Genomic DNA, 25,519 nt, shown 5'->3' with positions numbered 1-25,519 from the left:
ATCACTGGAGATATTTAAGAGCAGGTTAGATAGACATCTGTCAGGGCTGGTATAGATGGTACTTGGACCTGCCATGAGGGCAGGGGATTGGACCTGATGACCTCTCGAGATCTCTTCCAGTTCTAGTGTGCTGTGATTCTACAATTCTATGAATTCCGGCAAAGTAACAGCACAGAACACTGACAGCCAGGGCCAGTGGCTGGACACAAACTTTATGGGACCGCAGGAAACTTGGCTGCACCCATGATAAGTGGGCAAAATTCTCATGCAAACTAAAATCATGCTGGATTACTCTCTCTCAATGAGACAGTTCCTAATTAGAGAGCTTCAACCTTTATTTTATGTTTTATTCTATTTTTATGTAGGCTGAATTTTATCACAGATCTTTTAAAAGTTTTCTTTTGAAACCTCAAAATTGATTATTTTTCTGCCATTTTGTTTTTAACCAAGCCTATTCTGGTACTACTGATATATATGTTGAAGTTTTCGCTTCAGCAATGATTTCTTTTCTGCCCAGTTTTGGATGAAACCCTAAAAATGTGAAAATCAGGTGACCTTTTAATCAAAAAAGCATTTGGCATCTCCCAAGCCCCCACAAAAACAAGCAAACACAAACCCTGGTGGAATGTTTTCCAGCAGTTAGGTAGCCGCTGTTCTTGTAGATCAGGCAGTAGAGTCCGAACCCTGGCAGAAATCAGGAAAGCTCGTGAGCAAAGCTACTCACGAGAGTTGTCACATTTAAGCCGCTGGAGTTCCCTATGCAAAAATGGAAACACGTGCAGGATTGGTCCCTACAAGAGGTTCTTTTAAACTACCTGCTGGGGTTATCTAAGTAGGGAATAACAGGTCCATCCTGGCTGGGGATGTCTCACATGTAATTACCATGAGCAGTAGTGGTTCTTCAGGAATCCCCATTTCCACGTTGACACGTCTTTTCCCTTCCTCAGTGTGATGTGCCCAACATCGCCATCCTAGGAGCTGGGGGAGGTCTGAGGGCCATGATCGCCCTTCAGGGGACCCTGCAGGAGCTGCAGAAGCAGGGCCTCCTGGACACCATCATGTACCTGTGCGGGGTCTCAGGTGCAACCTGGTAGGTGCATGTCGGGAAACATGGGAGTGAAGGTGTGTCCCTCTATGGAACTGACATCCAGGGGCAATTATTGCTATGGTTACAATTAATCAAATGACATGCTGGACCCCCACCCCGTCACCAGTAAGGAAATGTGGACTATTTCCTGTGGCAGTGACGCATCGGGGTAAGCCCAGGGCTCCAACTCAGTCTAAGTTGCAACCCCTCTTCCATCTCCACACAAGTCTTGCAGATCCTGGGCTTTGACCTGGAGGCCCAGGACTCCACAAGGATGAAGTTTTTGAACCAGAATCACGCCAGGATCTGAGTTCAAGTCCTAGTACTTTGCAGGTGGAATGCAGTCCCACTTGGCTCATGCCCTGGGAGTCCACAAAATACATTCCGCTGGCTGGCTTCCTTTATTGTCCAGACAGTCAGGTTTGGTGGAGAGTTGAGCTTCTCCCCCCCACGGCATCACGAAACGCTACTGAAACCCCATTTGGGGAGGGCACTAAGGATTCTGGAATACGTGTGGCTCTGGTCAGTCCCACGGAATTCCTCGTAGATTCTGGAGCCCCAGCGAGGGACCCAGAGTTAAACCCTTCGAGACCCGGGTTTACAAATGTGTGCAGATGCTTAAGTCCCAGGTTTGCAGTCCCAGACTCTGCTCACCTGAGATCTACTAAGTGATCATCGTAGATCCGCCTAAGTTTTCTACATGGGAATTTCTCCCATCAGAGCAGGGTAGGCAGCTCCTGGAGAGATTGCAGGTAAGCAGATACAAAAATTTATCCTTCCACCTAGCCTTGCTGCCAAAGACCTTAAGTTGGCTTGACTGTGCTGCTACAAAGTGTGGATTTTTCACACACCTGAGGAACACAGAAATACTGACCTAGGGGGATCAAAGGGTTATAGTGGACCAAAAGCTGAGTATGAGTCAACAGTGTGACACTGTTGCAGAAAAAAAAATGTCTGGGTTGCATTAACAGGAGTGTTGCGAGCGAGACGCAAGAAGTCATTCTTCCGCCCTACTCTATGCTGATTAGGCCTCAACTGGAGTCTTGTGTCGAGTTCTGGGCCCCATAGTTTAGGAAAGGAGACATTGGAAAGGGTCCAGAGAAGAGCGACAAAAATGATTAAAGTTCTAGAAAACCTGCCCTTTGAAAGACGATTAAAAAAATTGGGCTTGTTTATTTTGGAAAAGAGAAGGCTGAGAGGGGACATGAAGTTGGCTTCCAAGTACCTAAAAGCTTTTTACAACAGCATTCTCCTTGGACTCTGAAAATAGGACAAGAATCAGTGGGCTTAAACTGCAGCAAGGGAGGTTTAGGTTGGACATTGGGAAAGTCTTCCTAACTGTCAAGGTATTTAAGCACTGGAATGAATTGGCTAGGGGGGTTGTATAATCTCCATCATTGGAGATATTTAAGAACAGGCTGGATAAACATCTACCAGGGATGGTACAGATGGTGCTTGGTCCTGCCAGGAGGGGAGGGGACTGTTCTTGATGACCTCTTGAGGTCCTTCCGATTCTAGTGTTCTATGAGTCTGTGATTCTACGACATTTAAGTCAGGAGTAAACTGGACATAAGGAGAAGTGCCTAGCTCTGGTGGCTGAGGGGAGACAGAGGCGGAGAAATGCACACCCTATCTGCTCGAGTACGGGGAGGTAAATAAAAACAAACGATTTTTAAAATAAATCTCGGGATCTGAAAGCCAGTCTCAGGATTTTCTGCATCCTGGTCATGGGGTTTGGTGCACTTCTCGTTGGTGTGGATGCTGAAAGCAGAGGAGCAGAACAGCTCCTGCTGCTCTGTCGTCCCTGTTCCTCCAGTTGCGGGATTGTACCTTTAATTGTTGTTAAAGAGGTTGAGGGTTTGTACAACTGTTTGTGCTGTCAGAATAGGGAGAAATGAACATAACGGAGAGTTGTTAAATCGGAATGAGGGGCGGGAGTAAGACAGGATGGGGAAATCCCGGTGCGAAAGAGACAATGAGAGCCTGGATGAAGGGCAGGGTGAAAAGTTAGCTTCTCCCTGGGTGTGGACACTGTGTCCTTCAGAACATCTGGGGGGTCAAATAGGGCAGCCTGCTGAAAGCCTTACATTTTACATACAAGTAGCAATGGACACAGGTACCTCTGGGAGTTAGGCACTCTGTCACTGGTGCAATTCAACAAAGGACTGACACCAGCAGGCAACTTCCTAATTATTATAGGTACTTAGCTGCCCCTACCTCTGCAATTAATACCTCACAGGGATGGAGAAGTGCCCAGGTCTCCCATTGACTAAGAGTAACCAGTGCTCAGGGAGAATGCGTGGTTGGGGCACTATGCATGGGTGAACAGGGAGCAGAGTCCACCTTTCCTGCACGATGGGCTGGCTCCCGAGCCACCAAACCATGGTCGCCTTTGGGCCTTTCTGCGCACATGATCCTACTGAAGCCTAGGTCAGGGCATCAGCATGATGGTGGATAGGATCCTTCTGAGGATGCTACGAATGTCCTGGATGAAACCAGAACTCTTCAGATTGTTTGTCATTGACCCTGCAAGGAGAACCTCCTTTTGCTTAGCTGGGTAAGGACCTGGGGGACATGACTCTTACCTCTGCTGAGGCCGTGGCTTTCTTCAACGGCCAGGCAACCCCAGGATCCTGGTGGGATAAAAGAGTGTTGCAATATGGTATGATGGGAAAATAAATAAAGGTGCGTGTAAAGGCTGGGAAATAGCCCACCCCCAGTCCTCTTGCCAAGTGTGTTTTGTCTCCGTAATAGGTGTATGTCGGCTCTCTACAAACAAGGTGACTGGGCGGAGAAAATGGAGACCGTGAAGCAACTGATATGTGATGCACTTACCAAATCCACCTGGAGTCTCCCAAAGGCAATGCAAATGCTACTCGAGGCGGCCAAGGATGAGAACTACTCCCTGACCGATTTCTGGGCCTATACCATTATCTATGGAATGTTACATGAGGTGGGTGAAAGGCTCTCCCTTCGGCCATGCCCTAAGGCCCTTGTCTGGCCCCTGACACTGCCAAGTCAGGGCACTGTGTCGAGTCTGTTCATGCTCACAACAGTGCTGTGAGGCGGGGAAGTGCACACAAGGGAAACTGAGGCATGGGGCACCCGAAAGCCAGGTTTTGAAAGGCAGCCCCTTGAGGGATGAGCACACAGGCACCTGCCGACATTAGGCAATCTCACTGAAACACCTTTAAAAACTGGCCCAGCTCAACAGGCCAGATGGGGTAGGTGAATACTTCACTGTAAACTTGGCTCAGTGGGACCCAGTCTGGTGTACTTGGTACACCAGGGCTGGTGTGTCTAGCATTTCCAGATTGGGTTTGGACCATCTATACTGCAGTGTAAACCTGGGCTTAAAGGTTACGCCTACACTAGAAAGAAAAAAAACCCATGATGCTGATTAACGCAGAGTCTGGGTTAACTGAGTTCGGCTAGTGGGGCTTCAGCTTCTGATCCAAACACTGGGGTGTAGGTCTGTGATGGGGTTCAGGGAACTGGGGTGTGTCAGGCAATTTCCTAGTCAGGTTGAAGACCAAGATGGAGGAGCCCCCATGGGTCTCTTTGCACTCTCTCCGCTGTAGGGCACTGCGTTGTTCTCTTTGTCTAACGGTACGCTCCAAGACAGAGTTTGTCACCTGAACAAGTCACCTGCCTGTGTCCTTTTTAAACAATCTGCCATTGCCTATTTGTTGTTCTGAGCATATCCACTGAAGTTCTTCAGACTGGTCCCCACTAGAGGCCCTTTGTTGGCCGTGGACTGCTATCACCGGACAAGCCATCCTCTCCCAATAGGGTGGCCAGACCTCCCGTTGAGGTCATCATAGAAGCAAACGTTTGCAACGCACTTATGTAGACAACATTCATAACATCAAATACAAAGATGATACAGGAACAAAAATAGGCTTGACAGACCCAGTGCATCATGCCACAGACAACAATACGTCTTTCTGCACGGGCTTGGGACTGTGCTCTGAAACCTGGAGAGGGGACAGGCCCCAGGCTCCAAGCTCTCACCCAGAGGAGAACACCAACACTGGTATTTTTAGTCCTGGTGAGTGCATGTCAATCAAGCCCTGCAGTGTGACTTGGTGGCAGGGCTTTCTCTTTTCAGGGCAGATGTACCCCCCTCTGCTGGGTGTAGCTGTCACAGACTGATTATGACTTGGGTCAGCAGTTTAATTTGCATCCACACGGCAAACAACAAGGTCAGGACCTGAGCTGCTGTGGGACTCTGGCTTTGACCTGCCCTTCTTTTAAGGTCCTCAGACCAGGATGGGTCTGAGCCACATCAGACTAATTCGTGTGTGCATGGAAGTGCCTCCCTCAGCCAAAACTTGTTCTAAGAGTGCAATGTAGACGTACCCTCTGGGAGTCTGCAAGCAAAGTGGGGAATTAAGTCCTGGGTGGATGGCTTGGCCGCTTAGCCACTGAGGAGGGTTTGTTCTCAGTTTTAGCTCTTTACTTGCTGAGTGGTTCCCCTGGCTTTCATGGAGTTACTTGTGCTCATTTAGGCACTTAGGCAAACTCCATGTGTGTCCAGATATCAGCTCAGCATATGGTCCCATGTGCTGGCACCTAGAGCTCCGGCTTGGACCAAGCCATCAGGGCAGGGACTACAGGTAATGTTAAAACCACAGGTTAAAATTAAGCATGTACTTGTCTGAACCTGTCTTCACAGCTGGACAAGAGCCATTTGTCAGAGCATCGGGGTGCAGCTGAAAGTGGAAATAACCCCTATCCCATCTACGCTGCCGTGGATGAGCGAAGTTTTTGCAAAGCAACTGAATATTCACCAGGTAAAATGAATCTCTAGGTCATCTCAGGGTAAGGAAGCTTGTCTTCCAATACATCTACATGCAACTCCTCAGGGCTGCAGAGATTCCAAGCATGCCATAAAATCATGGAATCATGGGGCTGGAATGAACCTCAAAAGGTCATTGAGTCCAGCCCCCTGCTTTAAGCAGGATCAACCCCAACTAAATAATCCCAGCCAGGACTTTGTCAAGCCGTGACTTAAAAACCTCTAGGAATGGAGATTCCACCACCTCTCTAAGCAAAGCATTCCAGTGATCTTTGAAAAATGAACAAAAATAGTGAACAAATTCCAAATTTCAAATCTTTGTCAGGCTTGTCAAGGGACTTTTTTAACTCCACTGTGGTTTTGACCCTCACAGCATCCCCTGGCAAGGAGATCCACAAGTTGAGTGTGCATTATGTGGAGAAATAGTTCCTCTTCTTTGTTTTAAACCTGTTACTTATTCATTTCATTTGGTGACCCTTAGTTCTTGTGCTATAGGAAGGAGTAAAAAATCTTTTTAAATTCACTTTCTCCACCCCAATCATTATTTTATGGGCCTCTATCATTTCATAGACTCATAGAATCTTAGGGCTGGAAAAGACCTCAGGAGGTCATCTAGTCTAGCCCCCTGCTCAAAGCAGGACCAACCCCAACTAATTTCTACTCTTAGTTATCTCCTTTCCAAGCTGAAAGGTCCCGGTCTTTTTAATCTCTCCTCGTATGGCGGCCCTTCCACACCACTAATCATTGTGTTGTCCTTTTCTTAACTTTTTCCCGTGCCATATCTTTCTGGACCTAAGGGGACCACATTTACATGCATGGGAATGTGTCTGGTTTGACTATAAAAAGAAAAGCACCTAAATGAAGCCTTTTAATTTTTAGTTTCAAGAAGACATTTTACTTTTAATGGATTGAATTTTCAGTTTTATAAATAATTAAGTCACATGGTATAAAAAGTCAAAAGCAAAATGAAACAATGTTGATTAACTTAAACCATCATTATCTTGAACTTTTTTGTTAGGTTTTTTTTTCATTTCAATTCAGAAGAAAAACAATTTTCAAACTCTTGGAATTTTCTTCAAAATGGGAAATAAATTATCTGTGGAGCCTTAGACTTGCCCAGTATTTCTCTTATATTTGGGGTGCGGTTTAGGGCCAACGGATGGTTTACACATTCTGGACTGGGGACAGCAAGGCTAAGGTGCGGCAGGAACCAATAGGAGGAACTGCAGAACGCTTAGGTGGTCTCATGGACTTTCAGTAGCCTGGCGAGAATGCTGCATGGATGAAGCATTTAGAACCTCTCTTGAAGGTAACAATGGGAGAAGATAAGCAATGGAGTGTAGAGGCAGGGAGTTCAGTGGCAAAGCAAAGAAGATGATCAAGTTGAACTGGGAGAAATTTTTTCAATACATTAACTTCTCGATATATTTTTGAACACCTGTTTGTCCAGGTCTCTTTGAATACTAAGAAGGACTTTCACTTTGGAAAAGTATTCTAAAGCGTAAAAAAGATTTCATTTTTACTTTCTACTTTTAAATGGGTCCATTAAAAAGAAGAGACAACCAATGACTCAAAGAGAGAGAAAAAATTAGCCAACTGAAATGTTTTCTGTAGCTAGAAATGATTAAAACAAGATTGCATCTTTGACAACTCAGAATGACTTTTTTTTTAACTTTTCAATTTGGCCTTTTGGTTGGATTCGGCCTAATTTCTCCCAGGCTTTTGGTTCAGCTTCTGCACTGAAAACCACATTATTTATCCTGTAAATAATTATTGCTGTTTACTATTAAGAACTCTGAACTGAGATGCAGATGGTTCAGGGGTGGTCACTGCAGCTTGAAAGAGGAGGACAAAAAGCTTCATGCAGAATGTAAATAGGAATCAAGGGTGGATATGAACATGGGTCAACATAAATGGAGAGAAATAGCATTACTCTAGATCATGGTCAGCAACCCGTGGCATGGATGCCAAGAGTGGCACGGGAGCAAAATTTTCATTGGCGCATGACAAGGGACCTCACTCCTGCCTCTCTTCCCCCATGCAGCCAGGAGCTTGCTCAAAGCCATGCTCCCTGTGGATTAACAAAAGACCAGCTGATGCAACCAACCACCATCTATATGATAATGCTCTGTTTCTTGATTTATTTCTTAATGAAGCTGTTGGAGGTAGGACTATTAGTGTCTTCAGAAAGTATCACCACCACTTGGACCTTGCATAGATGTCAAAAGGTAAAATTTCAGAACTCCGCCGTGGACTGGTTGCTGGCCTCGGCTGTAGACGTTGTCTGAAGCACACTCATATTCTGCTGAGTTAAGGTTATCTCCTGCCACACTTCCCCTGATACTCTAGCCCCCAGTGAGTCATCTGCTACCTCAGAACTAGCACTGGGTGCTGTTTCCAAACTCTTCCTTTTTCTTTTTCAGCAACCTGGTTCGAGTTCACCCCCCATGAAGCCAGCTTCCTCGGCTACAGAGCAAGCGTCCCCATGGAATTGTTTGGCAGCGAATTCAAGAAAGGGGAGTTGAAGAATCAGAAAGAAGAGAAAATCCTGAGTTACCTATATGGTGAATGCTCCTGCCCCTTCAGCTAGAGAGAACTGAAGTTGGTTAGATGGATCGATGTTGCTAGTCAACCATGCAATGTTAAAGTAACCTGGTAGATATGTGAAGCATAGAGCAGGCTGGAGATTGTCCCTCTGAAGAATCTACCAGTTCTCAATCCATCTACACGCACCCTCTGACCCGTCCTTCCCTCCGTCCCACCCAAGGGCTGCCCTACATAGTAACATGCAGTTTTCAACAGAGAGTTGAGCTGAGCAGAAGACAGTTTGTGCACGCTGGAAAAACAAAACAAAACAAAACCCTGAGTCCTCCATAGAAATTCCTTTTTTGGATGGAAACAGAAGGTCAAACTTTAAAAAAAAAACATACACAATGAAAACTCCAAAAGTGTTGTGGGTCAGGTCAGTCAAAACATTTTATTACAATAAGAATGGCCACTCTGGGTGAGAGTACAGGTCCATCTGCCCCAGTGTCCTGTCTTCTGAGTGTGGCCAGTGCTTCAGAGAAAGTGAACAAGACAGGAAATCTGTGAGGGAAAGGGGGGAAATAAATATATATATATTGATCAATTTTTTTGTGAAAAAATTATAAAATTTCTTAAAGCAAAGCAAAACAAAAACTTTTTCCAGAACAAAAATTATCAGCTGAAGACCAGTGACAACTAAAATACATTTGACCAAAATCTTCTGAAACCAAAACCAATTCAGTTTCCAGCCAATAAATGAATAAAGGCAAACAAAAGATATCCTTTTAATGAACATAACTTTTGAGAAAAGCAGGCATTTTCCCGGACACTTTCATTTTTTTTAAAAACCCAATTTGCTATCACCTGAAGAAGTGGGTCTTACCCCTGAAAGCTCATGACCTACTAAACCTGTGAGTCTTTAAGGTGCTACAGGACTGCTTGTTATTTGCTGAAGGAAATACGTCGATCGAGCCTAAGCAGAGCCTGTCTCAGTGAAAAGTGTCAAATCATCGTACACACTTACCCTTCTCCTCTTTAGGTTTGTGGGGAAGCTGCATTGGTTCCAAGGAGGAAAATGAACGCTTTATAATAGGTACGTGTATTTCTGTGGCGAGCCAGTGCTCAGATCTTCTCCTTAAGCCAGCGGTTAGCAATAATTTTGATGCGGATGGTGGCACTCAAAGACTTTGGTAAGTGGTCAAGGGCCTCACTCTTCCATGGTATTAATGGCAGAGGTGGAGGTTGGGTGCAGAAGAGAGCTCGGGGTAAGGGATTGGGGTGTAGGAGAGGGTGTGGGCTCTGGGAGGAAGTTAGGCTGAAGGAAGGGTTGTGACCTGGGGCAGGAGGCTGGGGCATAAGAAGCAATGTAGGGGTGTGACTGTGGGTAGTGGATTTAGGTGCAGGGCCTGGGAGGGGGTTGTCACCTGGGGGATGGGACTAGGAGGAGGCTCAGAGTCTCGGTGTGCCGGAGGTTGGGTTAGGTGGAGAAGAGGTGAGGTGAGGGAGGGGCAGGGGTGTCAGGCTCTGGCTGGCTGGTTCTTACCTGCCCAGTAGCTCAGCAGGTCCCTTAGCCAGGATCCCTGCCTGAACTTTCTCATTCAGGAAGCTCCATAATCCAGCGTGATTTTAGTTAGTCGGACAACCACTTATCATGGGTGTGACCAAGTTTCCTGTGGTCCCATAAAATTTGGTTCCAGCCACCAGTCCTGTGTCTCCATGTTCTGTGCTGTTCTGTAGCTGTAATTTACCCCTGAATGTCTTCTCAGAGCCCAGTAAGCAGTGGAAGTGTTGGCAAAGTGCTAGACTATATTGACCTCTGGTCAACATGCAAATTCTCTCATCCATCACCAGTCAGGTCCCAAGAGTGACGGATGAGAGAGATTCAACCTGTACCATGCCTCTTGTCCAACCACAAACAAAGATGACAACTACATCTGTAAGTGTCCCTGGAGCCTCTAGAGGGGATACAGGGCCACGCTAAGCAAGTGTTCAGTGGAGGATGAAAATAGAGACAAGAGACGAATTTAATGAAAAGATTGATGGGAAACAGACAAAAATGGTTGTGTTATAATTTCATGAATGTATTTTTTTCCTCATTATTCAGAATGTATATCTTCTCATTGTGGCCAAAACTTGTTTTCCAAAGGACTGCATTATTTTCAGTGTATTGTGTAATGACTCACTCTGCTAATAGCTTTTTGGTTTTTTTTCCCCCAGAACTGTTCCATAACTTCTTTAAGAGAAAAATGAAAACCAGTGAGCCATTCCGGGCAACTGCAGACAGTAAGTCCTGGCAGTTCATGGCCAATCCCACGATGCAGTTCATGGCCGTTCCCCCTGTGTGTATGGCTGGTGTCGCAAAACAGCCATTCCCCCAGGAAAAATCTTTTTGAGGGGAAAAATATCAGTTGAAACACTGGAAATCAAAACTATTCCCCTTGCAGTTTGCTGAAGAATGACTTTTACCAAATCCAAAGCAAATTTTTCCCCCAGAAGCAGTTTTGCAGTTGGGTTATTCATTAAAACCATGGGAAAGAAAAACATTTTTAGCTAAAAAAAGATGAATTTCTTTTTTTCTACCAGTTTTATTCCTTTTAAAACTTGAAAACACTGGCTTGATCCTGGTTGCTGTAGTCTGAATGTTGCTTCCCAGTCGTTGATATGATTGTACATGACTGTTGGAAAAGACTGATAATCCTCATGACTTTTTCAGGTGGTCAGGAAGAAGATTTCCAGGGGTTTCCAGCACCCAGCCTTCACCCTGAAGACAGTAAGTACATACATGTATCATAGAATCATAGAATCACAGAGCTGGAAGAGACCTCAAGAGGTCTTTGAGTCCAGCCCCCTGCCCAAAGAAGGATCAACCCCAACTAAGTCATCCCAGCCATGACTATATCAAGCCAGGACTTAAAAACCTCTAGGGATGGGGATTCCACCACCTCTCTAGGCAACACATTCCAGTGCTTCACCACCCTCCAGGGGAAGTATATTTTCCTAATATCCAACCTACTTCTCTCCTTCTGTAACTTCAGATCATTACTCCTTATTCTGCTGTCTGTTACTACTGAGAACAGTTTCTCACCATCCATTTTAGAGCATTGTTTAGGAAGTTGAAGGCTGCTATTAAATCACCCCTCAGTCTTCTCTTCCGCAAACTAAATCAGCCCAAATCCCTCAGCCTCTCCTCATAGGTCTTGTGCTCCAGCCCCTTAATCATTTTCGTTGCCCTCTGCTGAACCTGCTCCAGCACATCCACATCCTTTCTATACTGGGGGGCCCAAAACTGGACGTAATACTCCAGATATGGCCTCACCAGTGCAGAATAGAGGGGAACAACCACCTCTCTAGATCTACTGAGAACGCTCCTTCTAATGCACCTGAACATGCCAGTGGCCTTCTTGGCTACAAAAACACACTGTTTACCTATACCTAGCCTTTCACCCACTATAATCCTTAGGTCCATTTCTGCTGTATTGCTGCTTAGCCAGTTGGTCCCCAGCCTGTAACAATTATTGGGATTCTTCCGTGCCAGGTGCAGGACTCTACAGTTCTCTTTGATGAACCCCATCAGATTTCTTTTGGCCCAGTCCTCAAATTTATCCAGGTCACTCTGGATTATATCTTTATCAATGGTCAAGGTCTCCCTGCTATATTCTGAGTTAGCCTAGGGAGGTTGTGGAATCTCCATCGCTGGAGATATTCAAAGCCAGGTTGGACAGACATCTATCAGGGATGGTCCAGAAGGTGCTCGGTCCTGCCATGAGAGTCAGGAATGAACACAATGACCTCTCAAGGTCTCTTCTGGTTCTAGTTTTTGATGATGCTATGTTCCTATCAGCTAACGTATGGGACTTTTGTGGCCATTTTGTTGGTAGGACTACATGATACAAGTAAGATATATGGTTTAATCTTCTTGATTTAAAAAAAATGTAAATTAAGTCTTGTCTTCCTGGAAAAAATAGAAACAAAAAGCATAGCAGTTTCCTTGCCCAGAAATCCCCAGTTCTGCCACTTTAGCAAGTTTCGTACCCAGCTAGCTCTAGCTCCTTGCCTCTTCTCAGGGTAGGTCTACACATATTCCTAGAAATCTGTTAAGTGCTAGTTGTATTTTAGAGCTGTTATGTTAGTTCTGATTAGTAATTGAATTCGACTGGTTGTATTTTCGGTTCCAGTTATCTATTGACATAAATATTAACACTCACAATCACTGCTTGATGAATGTTGGCTCAAAAAGCAAATGTTTTGTGAATGTAGAAGCATTTATTTGTGGAATTTGGAATGGTGCTAGTCAAGAAAGTAGACCAGGTCACATGGGTGTGAAAGATTGTTTTTTGTTTAAAAGGAATTATTTCAAAAATGTAAAATTTTGGTTTTCCTTGAAGTTTGCAGGGATTTCATAAAAAATATCCCTCACAACCCGAACTCCCCATATGATAATTTTGCAGCTCAAAACAGCTTAGATAACCCTGGTGCTGAGGTGGTCATAACCCCAGGAGAATATGAGGGGTAAATCTTTGAACCAACCAGAAGTGGGTGAAGGAATACATGGTGGCATCAAAAGAGAAAGAGGATGTCATATGTGAACAGGGACAGGACACAGATGTTAGCCCTGTGAACGCGCAAGCAGAGAGAATTTTTTGTAAGGTGCAGAAGGGAAAAAAGTACAAAATGGTGGCCATCCCAGATTAGAGGTCAGGGAGGGAAGTTTCTCTCCTTCAGTATTTCAACTCATATTTGTGTCCTTGGGCGACTGGAGAATATTTTCATTTTAGTCTGTTTCTTGGGGCCTGTCTACACTACTGCAGATGCTACCAAGGCATGGCTGTGGCACTGTTGAGTGGTATTGTCAATATTTCCTACAGTGACAAAAGAGTTTTCTAACTCTGTAGTTAAACAATCTTCTGGAACTCTAGCTAGAATCCTTCTAGCAACCAACTGACATCTATACCATAGTTTAGGTCACCTTAACTACACCTTTCAGAGATGTAAACTGTTCACAATCCTGAGTAAAGTAGCTAAATTGACCTCAGTTTTAGGCGTAGATGGACCTGGAGATGCTTGTAGTATTGTCTGTGGCTGTGTGAAACGATTGCAAATTTACATTTTCAGGTGACATGGAAAAAACATTCCAGAGTGGCACAGAAGGACCTACACCCTATTGTCTTTCACTCGGTAGGTGTATATGTTCCTGAAACTCTGGTCCTGACACTACAGATGTAACTGCAATTGTATTCACAGAATTCAGACACCAAAATTAGATAAAAATACTCTTTCTGGGAGACTGGAATGTGACAGCACTTTATGTCTCAAAACCCAGAACCATCACAAGGGATGAAAGAAGAGAGGGAAAAAACAGGCTGCTCCCTAAGGTGAGAGTCACAACTCCTCCGAGCTGGGTTGAGGCCGGAGGGTTCAGGGAATAACCAGCCGTTCTCTGGCACTTTAGCTACTTAAAACCCAGCTTGTGACCTAATAAATTTATTAAAGTGCCACAGGACTTCTTGTTATTTGTGATGTTACCAGCTTACGTGGCTACACCTCTGAGACTTTTTATCCCACAGGAAATGTTAACTTGGCCTTAATCATTGTACCCTGAGTTGTGTTTCTAGGGTGATTTGTACTGTGATTGTTGATGATGTTCAGTGTCTGATAACCCAAATATATTTTTTCAGACACCATGGAAAATTCAGTTCTGGAAAAAGTCATGAGTGGCGTAGGTAAGTCATTCTAACCCCTGTGCCTTGAGCTTGAATCTCTTCTCACACACTGCCTGTGCAAAGCTTTATTGGCATCGTTGGGAGGGTAGACTTGGGCCTACTGTACTTTTGAATCAAACACATGCCCTTGCCTTTTGTGAACCCCACCTCACGATTAACTTCCATGACGTCAGTTTTCGACAGACAGACAAAGCCGTTCCCGGCTAGCCTGATTCATGGGCAAGCTTTTCTGTCGTGCCGGTCCTGAGAGTTTCCCAGCCCCTTCACGAAGGCCGATGAAGGTATTTTCAGGATGCCCATTTCATTTGGGGCAGCGGCATCATTTCTGCCCCAGACATGTGAACCTGAGGTCCCCACACAGGTGTGTGGGGTGGTTTTCAAAAGGCAGGTAAAGGGGATCAGAGCACAAGGCCGATTCTGCTCTTAAGTCACTTAATGCCAGACGTTTGAGGTATTTAGGTGCCTGGTGGCATTTTCAAAAGCATTTAGGCATCTAAAGCCCATTTTCTGTTGCCTGAAATGTTGAGAGTGACTCAAAACGTGCTGTGGGGAGGGGCTCATTTTGATATTGACCACTTGGGCTGTTTTGATTTTCATTATTTGCCATGTGATGGGATCCCCAGGGTTCAATCTGGACCTGGGGTAACCCTGGGCCCTCTGGCTTACCTACCTGCACTCCCAAGCTCACTGGGATGCTGTGACAAGCTGCAGGCCTCTCCAGGTTCTTCACTTACACAGACACACACCAGCACCCCAACCGAGGGGCACGAACTCTTCTGGTGAACCAAGAACAGACAGGTTCAGACCAATTTCACCCAGCTCTGCAGCCTGGCAGCCCGAAGTGGTACCGTCTCACCCTGGTCAGAAGCCTGACCAGTCATGGTAACCGCGTCCACCTCTCCTGAAATGTGGAGAGGACATGAACCTCCTCCTGAGCTGAGACTTCCCAGGGACTTCAAGCAAGTAAAAACTCTTGATATTTAAACTTGTAAAGTGAAATGCTTTGATTTGAAACAAACCGGTTATTAGAAATTGGGTTTCATTTCATTTTAAAACCCTCAAAATCACAATGAAATGCTACCTTGTGAATCAAGCTCAACTTTTAACTGTGTCTAAAACGCTTTTTAAAACGTCTTCCGTGGACTGAAAATTTCGAAAAAAAAATCATGGCAGGGTTTTTAATAGCAATTTTGGGCCATGGAAGTGAAATACCAGTTCAGTAGCTAACAGTACTAGGCCACATATCTCTCAAGGCGGAATACAGGAAATGACTTATAATTTCCAGCAGATCATAGAATCATAGAATTCTAGGCTGGAAGGGGCCTCAGGAGGTCATCTAGTCCAGCCCCCTGCCCAAAGCAGGATCAACCCCCACTAAGTCATCCCAGCCAGGACCTTGTCAAACCAGGACTTAAAAACGTCTAGGGACGGAGATTCCACCACCTCTCTTGGTAACGCATTCCAGTGCTTCACCACTCTCCTAGTGAAGTAGTTTTTTCCTAATACCATACCTACACCTCTCCCTCTGTAACTTCAGACCATTGCTCATTGTTCTGCCATCTGTCACCCCTGGGAATCTCTCCATTCTCTTTAGAGCTCCCCTTCAGGAAGTTGAAGGCTGTTGTTAATCACCCCTCAGTCTTCTCTTCTGTATACTAATTAAGACCAAATCCCACAGCTTCTCCTCATTGGTTATGTGCTCCAGCCCCTTAATCATTTTTTGTTTCCCTCCGCTGAACCTGCTTCAGCACAATCACATCCTTTCTATACTGAGGGCCCCAAAACTGGACACAATATTCCAGATGTGTCCTCACCAGTGCTGAACAGAAGGGAAAAACCACCTCTCTAGATCTGCTCAAAATGCTCCTCCTAATGCACCTCAAGATGCTCTTAGCCTTCTTGGCTGCAAGGACACACTGTTGACTCATATCCACCCTCTCAGCCACTGTAATCCCCAGGTCCTTTTCAGCTGCACTGCTGCTTAGCCATTCAGTCCCCAGCCTGTAACAATGCTTGGGATTCTTCCATCCTAAGTTCAGGACTCTATGATTCTCCTTGCTGAACATCATCATATTTCTTAACTCTGATATTTTACTCCTGGTTTGTGCCCTCTTACAGGTTCAGCAGTGGATTTGGGTAGGATGTTGGCTAAAACCAGTTACGATATCTTGCATTGGAAATGGGGAACCACGAATAACTTTCTTTATAAATGCTGTAAGTAAAACATGGATGAGTGACTCTGCGTTGTGTTTGTCTCCATTGCCTAGGTTCCTGTTTTGACAGGAAAAAGGTCACACAGAAGGCTGTGGGGAATGGATGTCTTCTTACACAGTGTTTCTAAGAGTGGAATTTTCTTTTTTCTTTTAAAATGATGGACAAGATCAATGTTTTAAGCATTTTTTAAAGATTTTTATTAATTTAAATTTTACAGCTGCATAAAAATCATAGACTTTATGCATTTTTATTTTCATTTACTTAAACCTGTGCAACTGCTGAAAACTATAGGGATTATCAAACATCATTGTAACAGCACTAGACACTAAACCTTTATCAATCATTACGACACACAGTGTCAACACTGCCTCTCAAGATACAAGAAATAACTGTCCTTCAATTGACCAAGCAGATCTCTGTTTAATGTTCAGTCACTGATCTATTTGATAACTACCCTAATTCCCAGGCCTAAATAACTGGACTTTGACTCAAATTCTCAAGAATCACTTTTATTACTTTGCTCATCAATAAATTTCAATTATCAGTGGAAATAGGTACAGGTCAGGTGTAAATTTTCCCCTGTGATTGCAGTTAAACTGTCTTCCCCATAGATAGTAACATTAAAGTTACCCATGCAAGTGTAGTAAAACTGCTTTCTGCATAGGCATTTGGGGCTGTGTCTATGCTACAAAAATAACTTCGAAGTTGCTCGCTTCAAACAGGGAGCCGTGCTGGTCTCTACACTATCAAAACAAAAAGCAGCCAAGTAGCACTTTAAAGACTAGCAAAATAGTTCGTTAGGTGAGCTTTCGTGGGACAGACCCACTGAAGAAGTCTGAAGAAGTGGGTCTGTCCCATGAAAGCTCACCTAATAAACTATTTTGCTAGTCTTTAAAGTGCTACTTGACTGCTTTTTGTTTTGACTTTGAAGTAGAGCGTCTGCAAACAGCCTACTTCGAAGTAGGGCGCTACTCCATTCCCAGGAATGGAGTAAGGACTTTGGAGCTGGGCTCTCCACTTCAAAGTTAACTTCGAAGTCAGGGAAAATGGCCGTTTCTAGACATGTCACTTTGTTCGAAAGTGGCATGCTAATAAACGGCCCGAAATATGCTAATAAGGCATGGATGAAAATTCCCCATGCCTCATTAGCATAAGGTCATGTGATTTGGAGTTGGGAAGACGTTCTTCTGGACTCCAAAACACCATTTAGAAGCGAGGTCCCAGGAGGTCTTCTGGAAGGAAATTCTTCTTCTGGAGGCCCCTTCTTCCTGAAAATTTTTGGGAAGAAGGGGCCTCCGGAAGAAGAACTTCCTTCCAGAAGACCTGCCAGGGGCTGCGCTTCTAAATGGCATTTCGGAGTCCGGAAGAATGTCTTCCCGACTCCAAATCATGTGACCTTATGCTAAAGAGGAGCAGGGAATTTGCATCCATGCCTCACTAGCACATTTCAGGCCATTGATTAGCATGGCCAATGTGTGAAGCCTCTCTACTGGCTACTTAGATGTAGTGTCTAACTTTGAAGTTAACATCGAGGTTTGTTCCGAGTGCAGACGCACCCCACGTAGCTTTAATGGCCTGGTTACAGAATATCTCCTTCCCACTACTCATGTGAAAATTGAAAAAAAAGTACAGGGTGATGGGAAGTGTTGGGCAAGCCTAGCCATAAATTTAATCATTTAAAATATTCACCGAGCTTAACGATTTTTAATTACAAACGCTTCGTTACTAGTAACAAAACGTTTGTAATTAAAAATTGTTAAGCTCGGCAACCATTTTAAATTATTAAATGGAACTTCCCAAGTGACCTGTTTTTATTTCATTCCTAGCGATAAGTCTTGCTTCCAGCACAAACACAAGGTGCCACTGTAATGAATATTATTCATAAGTCTTGCCCGCCTGCCATTGTGCCACGGAACATTCCAATCCCTTAGGATTAAAACTAGTTTCGGTTCCATTCCTTTAGCTGGCGTTCAGGCCCCTGAGCTGGTGAATGATAAAGTGGTCTCCTTGGTTGACGCGGGCATCGCCATAAACTGTGCTTACCCGCTGGTCCTCCGTCCAGAGCGGAAGGTTCAACTGATCCTGTCCTTCGACTATGGTCCTGGTGATCCTTTTAAGGTAACTTGTGTCACCGTTACCATTGAGTACTGTTCTTCCCATGAGGATCGAGAACTCCTTGTGCCAGGTGATGTCCGAACACAGATAAATACATTGTCTTTGACGCCAAGAGATATGAGCCCAACAAAGGAATTTAGAATCTTTGTAGCAAGACAAACATTTCTTTTCTTTGTGACTGGAGAACAGTTTAGAACAGGAAGGGAGCAAAGAACCCCATTCCTTTCTGAACCTCCTCGGGAATGTTTAGTGGACAGAATACATCCATCCATGTAGGAAATCGTTCAACAAATGGAAATCAACATGGATGCTTTTGTGACGAGTCCAAGACTATGTCCACACAGCAGAGCTATTTCGGGATAATTCAGTATCCCAAAATAGCTACTCTGCATCTTTGAAACATTCCCTTTATTTAGAAATATTTTTTGAAAGAATAGGTGCACCATTTCAACTTCCCTGTCCACACAGTTGCAGTAAGAGTAAGGGATGCTTCTAAATAGTGCATTATTTTGACATTTGGTGCTGTTTAGACAGCGCTAAATACCGAACTGGCCTATTTCAAAATAAACTTGAAATAAGACATGCAATTTGCATAGCACTAATTGTGCGTCTTGTTGTGAGTTTAGGGGGCTGTGTAGGTGTAACCTCAGGGCCCAGTGGTTCTCTGTTCATGGATAACAGAGGTTTAGACATTAATGAGTCCGGTCCTGAGAGCTGGGGACTTGACTAGACAACTTCTCAAGGTCCCATCCAGTCCTAAGATTCTATGATTTGCAGATGGGTAGTTTAAGTCCTTAATCAATGGGATTTGGGCAACAGATTCCCAAGCGTACCTTGGAAAATCTGCTCCAGAATGGTCACAGGGAAAGAAATATGTGCACTGAGAGATGAACCTTTGGTAAACTTGAGCTTTGTGTGATAAGTACTGGGGTGAATGATGACCCTTAGAGAAAAGAATCTCTTACTGAACCAAGGTGCATGAGGAAATGTGTTTTATTTGGCCAATCAGAGGTGCTATGAGGGACAAACATTTGAACTTAGACAAAGCTCTTTTTTGGCTGCTGTGAATCTGCTATCTGTGTGTTGGGGAAGTATAGTCAGGGTGCCGTGTCGATCCATGATTATCATAGAATAATAGGGTTGGAAGAGACCTTAGGAGCTCAGCTGGTCCAGCCCCAAGTATGGCTGTTGGCTATTTTTAAAGGCACCTAAGTGAGTTAAGTTCCCACCTGCTACTGACTTTTCCATGAAGGTAAATTCATGTTCCTTTAAACTTCTTTGGAAATCCCAGCCATGGGGTCTCTGTGTAGATAGCTCTGAGTGGCTAATAAACCTTCTTTCTATCCCAAGAGCAGAGGGAAAGGTTCCCCATGAGGTTTCCTGCTCTAGTAGAGGCCTCAGAGAGAAGTCATATTTTGAGCTCTCTGGTCTTCAATATTTCCTTTTCTCTGGACAGCAGTCCTTTTAAATAAAATAATCACACTTCCTTCATCCTTAGACACTCAAGCAAGCTGTAACATATTGCAAAGACAACTGCATCCCATTTCCAGAGGTGGATGAGAAGTTGCTCGAAGACACAGAGAACCCATCCGACTGCTACATCTTCAGAGGAGAGGGTGCTCCCACGGTCATGCACTTCCCACTTTTCAACAAAGTCAATTGCCCAGGTAATGTTCACATCATGCCAGTTCTCTTGATGGCCAATTACCTGCCTCTCATTTTGCTTACACAGGTGATTTAAATACAGCTGAGTCTACTTTGCACTGCGATAAGGTAACAAAGGGGCATAGGGATTGGGATAAAACGTCAGATCCATCTATTCTGGTCTCCTATTTTAGAAAGTATCCAGTGACAGAAGATTAAAAGGAAGTTGGAAGAAGCTGCAAAGCATTTAGTTATAGAATTATCTCCCTCCTAGAGGATGTTTGTTGCTAGCTTATCATTGAATCATAGAGGTGGAGAAAACCTCAGGAGGTCTTTGAGTCCAACCCCTCTGCTGAAACCAGGGCCAACCCAAACTACATTATCCCAGCAAGAGCTTTGTTGACTTAAAGACCTCCATGGTATCCAAACTTGCCTGAGGACCGCAGAATTCAGTCATAATAGTAGCAGATGTTGTTGCCATTACAGCAGTAATGTTAATATTGGAGTATTGTGTCCAGCTCTGAGCCCCCGAGTATAGACAGGATATGGATGCATTGGAAAGGGTCCCATGGATGCAACCAAAATGGTTAGGGGAGTGGAGCACATGACCTTTGAGGGTAGGCTGAGGGATTTGGGCTTAATTCATTGAAGTGTGAGGGGCAATTTGATAGTGGCCTTCAACTTCTTGAAGGGCAGTTGTAAAGAGGATGGAGAGAGGCTGTTCTCAGTAGTGACAGATGGCAGAACAAGGAGCAATGGTTTCAAGTTATAGAGAGGGAGGTGTATGTTGGATATTATAAAAAAACCTGTTTCATCAGAAGGGTGATGAAGCACTGGAATGCATTAATTAGAGAGGTGGTGGAATGAACAATCCCTAGGGATTTTGTGTCCTGGCCTGAGACTGTCCTAGCTGGGACGATTTAGTTGGGGCTGCTCCTGCTTTGAGCAGGGGGCTGGACTTGTTGACCTTTTGAGGTCCCTTCCAACCTTAGGCTTCTAGTATTCCATGATTTCAGAATATTCTGATCCTTAAACAAACAAACAAATAAATTTACATCTTTGCTGTCTCTTTGCTTTCAGGCTATGTGACAGAGTGGAGAATTCTATTCACCCCTGTTCGCTTTCTCTACAATGAAAAAGACATCCACAAACTTCTCCACACAGCCAGTCTGAACGTGTCAAACAATAAAGACAAGATCCTGGAAGAGATCAAACACATTGTGGCTCGCAGTAGGAAGAAAGCAGGCTCTTAAGAGGACGCCACAGCACCCCTCCCCTGTGTTGACCCTGCGATAGCTTAAAGCCACACAGTAAATTCGTCAAACTATGGACTGATCACTTGGCTTAACAATGTAATTTTGGGGATTACATTGAAGGGAGAAGTCTAACCCTTTGGTATGAAGTCACTAGTATCTAGCAAGCATATTAGCCTCTTAGCTTTCCTACGGTGTAGTTCAACATTTATGATTCTGCTCATTTGTCTAAGAAAACTTCTCTTTTGGTGGAAACCATGCTTTGCTTGCTGCTGCGAATTACTGCTCCATCCTTCTCTGCTCTGAGTGACGCCAGTTGCCTTTGCCTCCTGCTATATAGTTAATATGCAATCAATAAGGCTGATTATATTGAACTCAGTTGCAGAAACAGCCTGAAAAATGCACAAGCAACGAGCCCCTAAGACATATGCCATCTCTCCTAGCTTTTTTCATGCTATAGGGTAGTTAGTAGATAGAGGATATAGAAAAATAATAAAACTACAAGTTGGACATTTCTCGTCCGGCATCCTCGAGTCCTGACTAGTGCCAGATGGCAGAATTTGTGGTCCATGGGAGGTCAATATAGTTTAGCACATGACCAACACTTTTACGGCTTGCTGGGTTCTTAGAAGACAGTTACGGGTAAATTAGAACCAAGTAACAGCACAGAACCCTGAGAACCAGGACTGGTGGTTGTAAACAACCTTCACGGAACCATGGGAAACTTGGCTGCATCCATGATAAGTGGACATCCAGCTAATTAAAATCATGCTGGAGTACAGATGTTGCCAGACAAAAAAGTGCTAGGTTAGAGAGGTTCAACCTGCAGTTTTGGGTGTGTGTGTGTGAATCATTTCCATTCCAAAGCTCTGTAAGGGTTTCCTGAGAACCTTATTGAAAATGGGATTGAAATAGTTTTTAATATTTTGTGTTGCAGAAACTAATCATTTGGGTAAATGGAATAGGCTGATCACGTTTTTTTTTTTTTTGCTGGTTATTTCTGATTTTAAAGACAGAGATAAAAAGAAAATGATTTGAAAACCCAAGAAGAATGAGCAAGGATAAGTTTTCTGTTCCCATCAAGTCATTAGAATAAGTCCACGGAAGTCCTCTGGGGATGAGAGAATCACATGACTCCACCCTGTTGTAGCCAGACAAAGTCCCCACTTACAAGCCAGCTTGCTCACTGCCCCGCCCCCCTACTGAGGAGCCTCACAAGCACACAGGGCACGGAAACGGCTGCTGACAGCACAGTCTTTGATGTCTGTCATTGAGGCCCAGATGTGCTAGCTCATCGTGACCCTGAGAAACAGAAAGTACAGATAAAAGGCTAACAGGCCAAACTGTCAACAAGGGGAGGGGGGTCTCAGGAAATCACCCCAGCTGGCATTGATGGATATGATGACCACACAGCCATCCCAGAAGGGGAAATCTCCGCCCTTGTAAAAGAATGTCCTGTACTCCCAAATTGCTTATCTCCTGTCTTACAAGTGCAAATTAAGTAAGAATTGCCCTTGTAAAAACTGGCGTCACAAAAGACAAACCAGTACATAACCTAAAAGGGGGTATAAAGGCGGGCCCAGCAGAACTCTAACTCTGAGTGTATTTCCACCAACTACCTGCTGGTCGGGTCAGGTGATTGCCTCCCGAGGTCCGCAGCTGGGGACGCCCAACCTCGTATTCGTCTTTCCGCGGAATTGAGTGACTGATCTGGCTTGGCTACTCTGGTATCGAGAGATGCAGAGAAGGTAAGATATACCCATGCAAGGTCTCCTTTTTTTTTGTGCACAGTTAAAGAATTAAAGCTCTGTAACTAGATGTTGTTGTATCAAGATATCATTGTGTTAGATGGTAACAGATATCTTTGTACTGGATTGTAACGTAACCTGTTAACACCTGTACTTTGCTAACATATAAGAAGTAGACAATAGCCTTTTGTAACCGCACGCTTATAAAAGTAGCTTAATAAACTTGTAACTAGTTAAGATCTAAGCCTGACTGCTGTTACTCTTTGTCACTGCAACACAGCCGGCACAATAAAAAGAACTTTAACCGTTTGGTTAGCACAGCCAGGCCGTAGTGAGAGTGCTAGGAGCTCCCTGCTCTAACAGTAAAAAACTGGGTTGTTTAGGACCCAGGGGAATACCTCACCACACATTACCTGGCCATCGGCTAACACCTGTACAGAGAAGGGCTCATGGTCCAACATGTGGGCCACGCCAAGAACTGTGAGAATTCTTTTCTTATCTTCTTGTTTCTTCTTTTTTAATTTCTCCCCTTCCCTCTTTTTCTATCTTTCCATTATTTTCTTTCTTCTTTACAATTTTGCTTTCCCTTTCCCCTGGCCTTTTCTTTTTTTTTTCATGTTAAGGAGGTATTACAAAAGAAATGTAAGACCAGAAGGGACTTCAAGAGGTCATCTAAGCCACTTACCTGCACTGAGGCAGGGTGAAGTATTAGCTAGACCATCCCTGACTGGTGTTTGTGTATCCTATTTTTTAAAACCCTCCAATCTCTGAAGATCTGCAAAAATCTCAATGATGGCTCTGAGAGGCTTTCTAAGGAAACTCTCAACCTTTAGCCAATCTCATTTACAGGCCCGTGAGGCTTCCTATGGTAATCTGTCACTCTCCACCCATCTCACTTATATTTCTCAGAAATGTCCTACAGAAACCTCCAAGTTTCCTTGGACCTTGTTGCCATTCTGTGACACTCTCCATGGTGCTCTGAAAATCTGCTCACATCTCACAGATCAGAGAAACTTCCTAAGGAAACCCTCAATTCTGTTATCTTGGTTTTCTGTGTTTTCTTTCCACGACACTTTCAAAAACGCTCTTCAAGACTGTTCACATCTCAAGGATGGTTCTGACACGCTTTCTAAGGAAACCCTCAGCTTTCATCCAAACTCAGTTGCAGCCCTGTGACATTTTCTCCATTAACCCTCCACTGTGCTCATATCTCAGTTCAGTTTTGACACAGTTTCTACTGAAATCCTCAATTCTGATGAAATCTCTGTTGTGGGTCTAACATACTTTCTATGGAAACTGTCAACATTCCCCTCACAGAATCACAGAATCACAAGGCTGGAAGTGACCTCAGGAGGTCATCTAGTCCAGCCCCCTGCTTCAGGCAGGATCAACCCCTACTAAGTCATCCCATCCAGGACCTTGTCAAGCTGGGATGTAAAAACCTCAAGGGATGGAGAATCCATCACCTCTCTAGGCAACGCATTCCAATGCTTCACCACCCACCTGATGAAGTATTCTTTCCTAATATCTAACCTACCCCTCTCCCTCTTCAACTTCTGACCATTACTCCTTGTTCTGCCATCTGACACCACTGAGAACAGTTTCTCACCCTCCTTTTTAGAGCTCCCCTTCAGGAAGTTGAAGGCTGCTATTAAATCACCCCTCATTCTTCTCTTCTGTAAACTAAACAAACCCAAATATCTCAGCCTATCCTCATAGGTCTTGTGCTCCTGACCCTTAATCATTTTTGTTGCCCTTCGCTGAACCTGCTCTAGCAAATCCACATCCTTTTTATTCTGGGGGGCCCAAAACTGGACACAATATTCCAGATGTGGCCTCACCAGTGCCAAATAAAGAGGAATAACTACTTCTCTAGATCTGCTCGAAATGCTCCTCCTAATGCACCCCAGTGTGCCGTTAGCCTTCTTGGCTACAAGGGCACAGTGTTTACTCATATCCAGCCTTTCATCCACCATAACCCCTAGATCCCTTTCCATTGTACTGCTGCTGAGCCAGTCGGTCCCCAGCCTGTAACAATGCTTAGGTTTCTTCCGCCCCAGGTGCAGGACTCTACACTTCTCCTTATTGAACCTCATCAGATTTCTTTTGGCCCAGTCCTCCAATTTATCCAGGTCCCTCTGGATTCTCTCTCTATTCTCCAACGAATCTACCTCTCCCTCTAGTTTTGTGTCATGCACAACCTTGCTGAGGGTTCAATCCAGTCCCTCATCCAGGTCATTAATAAAGATGTTGAATAACACAGGCCCCAGAACCGAGCCTTGCGGCACTCTGCTTGAAACAGACCGCCATCCAGATATTGAGCAATTGACCACTACCCGTTGGGCCCAACCATCAAGCCAGCTTTCTATCCGTCTTATAGTCCAAGGATCCAGTCCATATTTCCTTAATTT

At 44.4% G+C, this 25,519-nt stretch overlaps 1 protein-coding gene across 1 annotated transcript; it reads left to right on the top strand.

Moving 5' to 3' along the window:
• Positions 1-983: 983 nt before the first annotated feature.
• On the top strand, positions 984-21,430 carry LOC142004510 (cytosolic phospholipase A2 gamma-like). The gene is made up of 10 exons (XM_074982156.1): positions 984-1,090; positions 3,842-4,040; positions 5,766-5,883; positions 8,312-8,452; positions 9,454-9,507; positions 10,632-10,697; positions 16,253-16,348; positions 18,312-18,466; positions 19,962-20,130; positions 21,188-21,430. Exons 1-10 carry the CDS (start codon positions 999-1,001, stop codon positions 21,358-21,360), a joined length of 1,263 nt encoding a protein of 420 aa, XP_074838257.1. The 5' UTR covers positions 984-998; the 3' UTR covers positions 21,361-21,430.
• Positions 21,431-25,519: the final 4,089 nt, after the last annotated feature.

Source organism: Carettochelys insculpta, chromosome 32, assembly GCF_033958435.1.
Source record: "Carettochelys insculpta isolate YL-2023 chromosome 32, ASM3395843v1, whole genome shotgun sequence".
NCBI lineage: Eukaryota > Metazoa > Chordata > Testudines > Carettochelyidae > Carettochelys > Carettochelys insculpta.
Note: the sequence above shows the minus strand (reverse complement) of the source record. Positions and strands in the feature narration are given on the sequence as shown.